Here is a 10,315-nt window from a genome sequence, read left to right as displayed (position 1 = left end):
TGTGAGAGGCAGGGAGAGAGAGAGATAGAGAAAGATAGGGGAGGGAGAGAGAGTAACAGAGGGAGGGGAGTGAAAGGGAGCAACAGAGAGCATGAGGGGAGAGCGAGAGGGAAGAGAGCGGGGTGAGGGAGGTAAGAGTGGGAACAAGAGAGGGAGTGAGCAAGGGGAGGGTCTGACTGAAGGTGAGTGGGAAAGACAGTGCAGAGAGAGAGAGGGATGTTGAGAGAGGTTGAAGAGAGAAAGGATGGGGGAGCTTGACTGACAGCGAGGAGGACAGAGACAGATTGAAGTTTAGTGTCAGAGCTGTCACAGTAGAACAGAGCCTGGTGATGCTGTTTGGAAAGGTGTGGGGAACTGCAATTTATAGAGACCCAGTAACTCCATATAATCTTGCAGCTGCAAGCTCAGCATGGCCCGGGACAAACGCACATCAAAGCGCCACCTGGTGGTATGAAAGACTGGCAAGAAAAAGTGTCAACACATAAACAATTTATCCAATAATCCAAGGGAAAGAAGAGCATTACTTCCGATCCTTGTGTTTAGGAAGTTGGAGATTTTCCACCCCACAAATCAGTGACTCGGAAGGGCAGGAGAAGTTGATGCCTTCATCGAAATTGTTGACATAATCGGTCCAACTGCAGTTGATGATCCCTCTGAAGGTGGCCTTACAGGCAAAGTCCCAGACTCGCTCATCAGTCTTGTTGTTGAACTGGCTGGTTGTGGAAGAAAAGCTTGCAACAATTATGATTTGAGATGACAGAGACATGGAAAAGCTGACTTAGGGGAACATGCAGCATATACTGTCCATGATGCCAAACAGAGGTATCTGGTTTCACCTCACTTCCCAGCTCTGGGTATGCAACACTACAGGTTACAGTAAGTGCCTCTCCAAATAGTTGTCTGCGAGCTCAAAACCTGAGTATTGCTGGAAACAGGCACTTTATGCATCTGGCACTTATCAGACACTACGCAAGAATACTGATTCAAGGGGAAAACCGAGATTAATACTGCTCTAGCACGTTGATCGGGAGTCAAATGAAGTCTGAGTGGTAGAAGACTTGCAGTCATTCATGCAGAGTCACAATTAAATGCCTAGTTTTGTTCAAATTTTAAACCAGATGTGGAGGTATAGAGAAAAACAGCGTGGAAACAGACCCTTCGGAGAAACTCATCCATGCTGACCAGATATCCTATCCTAATCTAGTCCCATTTGCTAGCACTTTGTCCATACCCCTCTAAACCCTTCCTATTCATATACTCATCCAGATACCTTTTAAATGCTGTATTTGTACCAGCCTCCACCACTTCCCCTGGCAGCTCATTCCATACACACACACTCTTCGTGTGAAAATGCTTCCTTTTGAGTCCCTTTTACATCTTTCCCCTCTCCCCTAGTTACGGATTCCCCCGCCCAGTCAAAAGACCTTGTCTATTTATCCTATCCATGCCCCTCATAATTTTGTAAACCTCTATAAGGTCACCCCTCAGCCTCTGACACCCCAGGGAAAACAGACTCAGCCTATTCAGCGTCTCCCTATAACTCAAATCCTCCAACTCTAGCAACATCCTTGTAAATCATTTCCGAACTCTTTCAGGTTTCACCACATCCTTCCAATAGGAAGGAGACCAGAATTGCACACAATATTCCAAAAGCAGCCTAAACATGTTGACTCTGATTGATCAGGTCATTGATGAGAAGCCAGTGCCTGGTCTGTTTGGTTGAAACAGGAGCAGTGTGTGAAAATGTTCTTTCTACACACAAATTCATCATATTGCACGTGTGACTAACAATTGTAAATTGCTTGTCAAAGTAATTCCTCACAGATTCAGAATTATGCTGCAAATGCTGCCCTGTTGCTGAATCACATCTTACACTAGACACTGTGTTGCAATGAGTTGTTTGAGAATGGAATTTTTCACAATGGGATGAGCATTCCTGCTTGCACCATCCAGCTGGGCTGTGAGCTCCAGATCCCCACCATCCTCTACATAAAAACATTTTTTGTTTTCAATTCCCTGATCAACCTTTCCACCAATTACTTTACATTTGTGCTCACTAGTTATCGATCTTTCCCTTCACAGTCTGATTTTCCATAATGAGAAAAATAGCCTCCATAGACTCCCAGGACAGGAGCAGCATGGCGTTAGATACAGAGTAAAGCCCCACCCCCACCCCACACACACTCGGTCCCCCTTCAAACACTCCCAGGAAAGGGTTTAGATACAGAGTAAAACTGAAGTGAGACCTTGCATGTTCTGTTTGTATGTGCAGAGGAGTGTGATTATAACAGTAGCCAGCAAAGGGAAATTAAGGGGAGACCATGGCTTTTCGTGTCTGTGTGTGCATGTAATATCATAACAGTCTTCAGAAGAGTGAATTAAATGTGAGACCACTTGATTGTCTGTGTCTCTCTGATTACTATTACAGCATCCAGCAGAGAGAGATGGAGATGGGACTGTGTGTGTGTGAGAGAGAGAGACAGACAGACAGACAGAGGGGGAGGGAGAGAGAGGGACGTGGCTGATGGGGGGGGGGGGGAGAGAGAGAGAGAGAAAGAGAGAGGGACATTTTAACAGTCTCCAGGAGAGGGAACTATAAATGAAACTGTGTCATACAGTCATCAACTCATAGTCATCCAGCATAGAAACACACCCTTCGGCCCAACCAGTCCGTGCCCAGACCAGGGGAAGGGCAGTTGGTGTAGAGAGAGTTTTACTCTGTATCTAACCCCATGTTGTCCCTGTCAGGGAAATTCCTCACAAATTCAGAAATACCCAGCAAATGCTGCTCTGTTGCTGAATTGCATCACATATTAGACAATTCGTTGCAAGTGTTTCATGTGTGAGATGTTTGGGAATGGTACTTTTGATGACGGGATGAGCCTCCTGACTCCATCCTGTTATGAGCTCCAGGTGCCCACCGTCCTCTGGGTGAAAACTTAACCTCTCAACTCGTTGATCAATCCATCCCCCAATTACTTTCAGTCTGTTCTTCCTTTTTAATTGACATCTGTGTTAACAAAGTGATTATCTGTAATGAGAAAATACCTCCACACACTCCCAGGACAGCCACAGCAAGGGGTTAGGTACTGAGTAATGCTCCCTGTAAACTATCCTCCCATCAAACACTCCCTGACAGGGACAACATGGGGTTAGATACAGAGTAAAACTCTCTCTACACCAACTGCCCTTCCCTCTCAATTAAACACTCCCAGATCAGGGACAGCATGGGGCTAGATACAGAGTAAAGCTCCCTCCCCACTGTCCACCATCAAATACTCCCAGGACAGGGACAACACGGAGTTAGATACAGAGTAAAGCTCCCTCCCCACTGTCCCCCATCAAATACTCCCAGGACAGAGACAGCACGGAGTTAGATACAGAGTCAAGCTCCCTCCCCACTGTCCCCCATCAAATACTCCCAGGACAGGGACAGCACGGGGTTAGATACAGAGTAAAGCTCCCTTCCCACTGTCCCCCATCAAATACTCCCAGGACAGAGACAGCACGGAGTTAGATACAGAGTCAAGCTCCCTCCCCACTGTCCCCCATCAAATACTCCCAGGACAGGGACAGCACGGGGTTAGATACAGAGTAAAGCTCCCTTCCCACTGTCCCGCATCACACACTCCCAGGGACAGGGACAGCACAGGGTTAGATGTAGAGTAAATCACCCTCTTCATGTCCCCATCAAACACTACTGCTAGACTATTAATCCAGACTCTCAGGTAATGTTCTGGGGACATTTTTTTCTTGTTATGCCATGGCAGGTGTTAGAAACTGAATTCAATAATAATCCGAATTAAAAGTCTGACGGTTGCAAAAACCTGGGTTCATTAATGTCCATTAGGAATGGAAACTGCCACCCTTACCTACATATGACTCCAGACCCACAGCAATTTGGTTGACTCTTAACTCTGGGCAATTAGGGATGAGCAATAAATGCAAGCTGAGCCAGCGATGCCCATATCATGTGAATGAATAAAAACTATTCTTGTCTGTGTGACTGCTGTAATAATCAAGTGGGTGGCACGGTGGCACAGTGGTTAGCACTGCTGCCTCACAGCGCCAGAGACCTGGGTTCAATTCCCGCTTCAGGCGACTGTCTGTGTGGAGTTTGCACGTTCTCCCCGTGTCTGCGTGGGTTTCCTCCGGGTGCTCCGGTTTCCTCCCACAGTCCAAAGATGTGCAGGTCAGGTGAATTGGCCATGCTAAATTGCCCGTAGTGTTAGGTAAAGGGTAAATGTAAGGGTATGGGTGGGTTGCGCTTTGGCGGGGCGGTGTGGACTTGTTGGGCCAAAGGGCCTGTTTCCACACTGTAAGTAATCTAATCAACCTTTCACTTTCATACACACACATGCACAATCTCACCCGCTGTTGGAGGATGTCATCGTGAACGATTATTACAGCGGAGGTAGATGAACATGAGAGAAGGGTTTTCTTGTGGTGCAGTGGTAGTATCCCTTCCTCTGAGACAGCAGGCCTGTGTTCATGTCCCATCTGCTCCAGTAGCAATATCTCTGAGCAGTTGGATTTGAAAATATCTGGATGAGGGTTTGACGAGGTTAAAAAGCAATCAGCAGATGGAGCTGAAGGTGAGTCTCTGCCTGGGTGTTGCTCTTTTTGTGAAACAGGCAATTTGTGAATTTTCTTTCTGTTTGCAATGAGCGGGATCCTGACTATGAACATACCCAGCACACAAGCCAAATGCTTGACAATGGAATCAGAATAGATGGAACAAAAATAGGAATCGGTGAAAAAGCTCAACAGCACCTGTAGAGGGAAATCAGAGTTATTATTTCGAGTCAAATGTCACCTCCTCAGAACTCAACCCGAAATGTTAATTCTGATTTCTCCCTGCCAGAACTGCTGAGCTTGTCCAGCAATTTCTGTTTTTGTTTCTGACTTACAGCGTCAATAGACCTTTCAGATTTTGTTCAGAATATATGGATGTTTGATGACTGGGTCAGACACGTTGGGCCGAAGTGCCTCATTCTGTCTTGTAAAAATGCGAGAAGGCCTCTTGTGGTGCAGTGCACTGTCCCTTCCTCTGGCCCACGAGACCCGGATTCAACTCCCATACGGTCCAGTGGTGTTTAACAATATCAATGAGCAGGTCGATTATACAAAGAAAAATATCCTTAAGATACAACTTTGAGTAACCCAAGATGGAGGAGAGGGAAAAGTTGTGGCCGTAAGAGCTGTGAGGTTTTGGAGGTGATTTCCTCAAATTTCAGGACCCGCAATTACTGTCTTATAAACTGTTGCAACTTTGGGGGACAAAAGATCAAAACAACCACGCTTTAAACAGGAGAAAGACAGACAAAGGCAGTGACCACATGGTCAGAGAAAGAAACCTATTCTGCTAACTGACACAGCAGTGAATCTGCACAGTTACTGCCTTTGCTGTTTGAGTTCAAGTATCTCTGGACATCGGAGTGCGTCTAGGAAAAATTAACAAACAGCAAAATTCACAGCTGACCTTGGAGGAACCTGCATGGGAGAACTGAACAGATACGTGTTCGTTTCTTAAGTGTAGCCTTGCTGTAAATCTACAATAATGAGTATATGTTTTATTGAAATCTGTCCCTTGATTAAATTTTAAAAATACAAACCATAAGTACTATATTGGCCTAGAACACTTGTTTTTCTTAGGAGCAATAAGATGGTGCTATTTTCTGGGTCTGTAGATTTTGAAGGACCAAAGCTGGCCTTTAGTAGAGTGATGTGCTCTTCCTGTCAGATGCGGCAGTTTAGGGACAGTTTCTATGTTACTGATGATTACGTCTACAGGAAGTGTCTTTGGTTCCAAATCCTATCAGATCGCATGGATCAGTTGGAGCAGCAGGTACAGGTAATAAGGAATTTACAGGAGCTAGGGGGTGTGATGGATGGCAGTTAAAGGAAGGGAGAAAAGCCAGGTAGATGGGTTAATGCCAGGAAGGTTAGGAAGGGGTAGGCAGATAGTGCATGTATCAGCAAGTATGCTGTTTTGGTAAATGTAGGGGGTGATGGACTCTCAGCATGAACAGCCAAATTTCTGGTACCAAGAATGGCTCTGAAGTAATGAGGGATTTGTTGGGTTCCAAGCGATCGATTATTTTAGGGGACTCTCCAGTCAGAGACATGGACAGATGTTTCTGCGGTTGGCAGTGAAAACTCAGAACGATGTGCTGCCTCCCTGGTGCCAGGATCAAGGATATCATGGAGAGGATGTAAAATGTTCGCAAAAGGGAGAGGGACCAACAGGAGGTCATTGTACACATGGGAACTAACGACATAGGAAGGGAAAAGGATGAGATTCTGAAGGGAGAATATAGAAAGTTAGGCAGGAATTTAGAAAGGAGGTACTCAGGTGTAGCAATATCTGGATTACTCCTAGTGCTATGAGCAGTGAGGGTAGGAAGGTGAGAGTAGAACAAATGGATTGTGGTTGGGGAGTTGGAGAAGGGTTCAGATTTTGGATCTGGGGTAGAAGTGACCTGTACAAGGAGGATGGGTTGCACCGAATTGGAAGGGAACTAATGTACTCGCAGGGGTTCTCAGGAGGATTTAAACTAGTAAGGTGGGGGAAGGGTGGGACCTAGGGAAATAGTGAGGAAAAAGATCAATTTGAGACTGGTACAGTTGGGAAAGGGAATGACTCAGTCAGGACAGGCAGGAACAAACCAGAGAACAAGGTTGGACTGATAAATTAAACTGCATTTATTTCAATGCAAGAGGCCTAACAGGGAAGATGGATGAAATCATAACCTGTCCCATGGTTAGGAACATGGGACTAGGATATCATAGCAATTACAGAAACATGGCTTAGGGATGGACAGGACTGGCAGCTTAATGTTCCAGGATACAAATGCTATAAGAAGGATAGAAAGGTGGGGCAAATTATGGATGCCTAATAGTCAGTGGGAAAGTGAGAAACATATTTGTAAGGAGATTTCAGTTATCAGTAAGAATAACAGATTAGTTGTGGTAGGGAATTTTAATTTTCCAAATATAGCATTAAGGGTTTAGATGGGGATGAATTTTGTAAGTCTGTACAAAAAAAAATTCTGATTCAGTATATGGATGTACCTACTAGAGAAGCTGAAAAGCTTGACCTACCCTTGGGAAATAGGGCAGGGTAGGTGGCTGAGGTGTCAGTAGGGGCGCACTTTGCGATCAGCAACCATAATTTTAGTAGTTTTAAAATAGTGATGGAAAAGGATATACCAGATCTAAAAGTTGAAGTTCTAAATTGGAGGAATGCCACTTTTGACAGTGTTAGGCAAGAACTTTCAAAAGTTGATCGGGGGCAGATATTCGCAGGTAAAGGGACAGTTGGAAAATAGGACATCTTCAAAAATGGGATAAGGAGAGTCCAGAGAAACTGTATTCCTGTTAGGGTGAAAGGAAAGGCTGGTAGGGTGTAGAGAATGCTGGATGACGAGAGAAATTGAGGTTTTGGTTAAGAAAAAGAAGGAAGCATATGTCAGGTATAGACAGCAGAGATCGAGTGAATCCTTAGAAGAGTATAAAGGCAGCAGGAGTATACTTGAGGGAAATCAGGACAGCAGAAAGGGAACATGAGATAACTTTGGCAAATAGAATTAAGGAGCATCCAAGGGAACTTTGTAAATATATTAAGGACAAAAGGGTAACTGTGGAGAGAATAGGGCCCATCAAAGATCAGCAAGGCAGCCTATCTGTGGAATCACAGGAGATGGGGGAGATTCTAAATGAGCATTTTGCATTAGTGCTTATTGTGGAGAAAGACATAGAAGATATAGAATGTAGGGAAATAGATGGTGACATACTGAAAAATGTTCATATTACAGAGGAGGTGGTGCTGGGTGTCTTAAAACACATAAAAGTGGATAAATCCCCATGATCTGATGAGGTGTACCCTAGAACTCTGTGGGAAGTGAGGGAAGTGATTGCTGGGGCTCTTGCTGAGATATTTGTATCATCGATAGTCACAGGTGAGGTGCCAGAAACCCGGAGGTTGGCTAACGTGGTGCCACTACTCAAGAAAGGTGGTAAGGAAAAGTCAGGGCTGGCAGTGAAAAGTCAGGGAACTATAGACCGGTGAGCCTGACATTGATGGTGGACAAGTTGTTGAAGGAAATCCTGAGAGACAGGATTTACATGCATTTGGAAAGGCAAGGGCTAATTAGAGAGAAGAAACATGGCTTTGTGCGTGGGAAATCATGTCTCATGGGCTAGGGCTCGGCTGCTTTGGGAAGTGAGAAATGTGATTGCTTCGCCGCTTGCAAAGATCTTTGCATCCTCGCTCTCCACCGGAGTCGTACCTGAGGACTGGAGGGAGGCAAATGTAATCCTCTCTTCAAGAAAGGAAATAGGGAAATCTCCAGCAATTACAGACCAGTCAGTCTCATTTCTGTGGTCTGCAAGGTGTTAGAAAGGATTCTGAGAGATAGGGTTTATGACCATCTGGAAGAGCATGGCTTGATTAAATGCAGTCAGCACAGCTTTGTGAGGGGCAGATCATGCCTCACAAATCTTATTGTTATTTGAGGATGTTACTAGACAAGTTGATGAGGGTCGAGCAGTGGATGTGGTGTATATGGACTTCAGCAAGGCATTTGATAAGGTTCCCCATGGTAGGCTCATTCAGAAGGTCAGGAGGAATGGGATACAGGGGAACGTAGCTGTCTGGATACAGAATTGGCTGGCCAACAGAAGACAGAGAGCGGTCGTAGAAGGAAAATATTCTGCCTGGAAGTCTGTGGTGAGTGGTGTTCCACAGGGCTCTGTCCTTGGGCCTCGATTGTTTGTAATTTTTATTAATGACTTGGATGAGGGGATTCAAGGATGGGTCAGCAAGTTTGTAGACAACACAAAGGTTGGAGGTGTCGTTGACAATATAGAGGGCTGTTGTAGGCTGCAGCGGGACAGTGACAGGATGCAGAGATGGGCTGAGAGGTGGCAGATGGAGTCCAACCTGGATAGACTTTTTTCATTGGAAAAAAGAAGGAAGAGAGGGGACCTAATTGAGGTGTACAAGATAATGAGAGGCATAGATAGAGTCGATAGCCAGAGACTTTTTCCCAGGGCAGAAACTGTTAACACGAGGGGTCATAGTTTCAAGCTGTTTGGCGGAAAGTATAGAGGGGATGTCAGAGGCGGGCGGGTTCTTTACGCAGAGAGTTGAGAGAGCGTTGCCAGCAGCAGTTGTGGAAGCGAGGTCATTGGGGACATTTAAAAGACTGCTGGTCATGCATATGGTCACACAAATTTGAGGGTTCATACTTTAGGTTTACCTTACATGAGGATCAATGGTCGGCACAACATCGTGGGCTGATGGGCCTGTTCAGTGCTGTACTGTTCTATGTTCTATGGACTTGATTGAGTTCCTTGAAGAAGTAATGAAGATGATTGATGAGGGCAGCGTGGTGGACGTGATCTATATGGACTCAGTAAAGAATTCGAGAAGGTTCTTCATGGTAGATGGGTTAGCAAGGTTAGATCTCATGGATTTCAGAGAGAATTAGCCATTTGTCTACAGAACTGGCTTGAAGGTAGAAGACAGAGGGTGGTGGTGGAGGGTTGCTTTTCAGACTGGAGGCCTGTGAGCAGTGGTGTGCTGGGTCCACTGCTTTTCGTCATTTATATAAATGATTTGGATGTGAACATAGGAGGTATAGTTAATAAGTTTGCAGATGACACCAACATTGGAGATGTAGTGGACAGCGAAGGTTACCTCAGAGTACAATGGGATCTTGATCAGATGGGCTAATGGGCTGAGGAGTAGCAGATGGAGTTTAACTTCAATAAATGTGATGTGCTGCACTTAATGGTAAAGTCTTATACACTTAATGGTGAGCTGGATAAAGAGACTTTGGAGGGCAGATTCAAAGTTTCTCGAAAGTGGAGTCACAGGTAGATAGGATTGAAGGAGGAGTTTGGTATGCTTTCTTTTATTGGACAGAACATTGAGTATAGGGGTTTGGAAGTCTTGGTGCGGCTGTACAGGGTATTGGCTAGGCCACTTTTGGAATATGTGTGCAATTCTGGTCTCTCTCCTATCGGAAGGATGTTGTGAAACTTGAAAGGGTTCAGAAAAAATTTACAAGGATGTTGTCAGAGTTGGAGGATTTGAGCTACAGGGAGAGGCTGAATAGGCTGGGGATGTTTTCCTTGGAGCATCAGAGGCTGGGGGTGACCTTATAGGGGTTTATAAAATCATTAGTGGCATGGATAGGATAAATAGACAAGGTCTTTTCACTGGAATGGGGGAATCCGGAACTAGGGGGCATTGGTTTAGGTTGAGAGGGGGAAACTATATAAGGAACCTAAGGGGCAACGTTTTCAT

General features: G+C 45.2%; 1 protein-coding gene across 3 annotated transcripts in view; it reads right to left on the bottom strand.

The window, feature by feature from the left end:
- LOC122541991 (hemagglutinin/amebocyte aggregation factor-like) overlaps positions 1-4,760 on the bottom strand; it is a 14,888-nt gene extending 10,128 nt beyond the window's left edge. For 2 of the 3 annotated variants that reach the window (XM_043679287.1, XM_043679285.1), the window contains exon 1: positions 525-1,190. In XM_043679287.1, the coding sequence (XP_043535222.1) occupies positions 525-766 (242 nt within the window). In that variant the 5' untranslated portion in view covers positions 767-1,190. Of the gene's footprint in view, positions 1-524; positions 1,191-4,371 lie in introns of those variants that run through there. The other variant, XM_043679286.1, reaches the window with a different exon arrangement.
- Between the last annotated feature and the right edge of the window lie 5,555 nt (positions 4,761-10,315).

The sequence above is a fragment of the Chiloscyllium plagiosum genome, chromosome 39 (genome assembly GCF_004010195.1).
Source record: "Chiloscyllium plagiosum isolate BGI_BamShark_2017 chromosome 39, ASM401019v2, whole genome shotgun sequence".
Taxonomy (NCBI): Eukaryota; Metazoa; Chordata; class Chondrichthyes; order Orectolobiformes; family Hemiscylliidae; genus Chiloscyllium; species Chiloscyllium plagiosum.
This window is presented reverse-complemented; position numbering and strand designations above follow the sequence as displayed.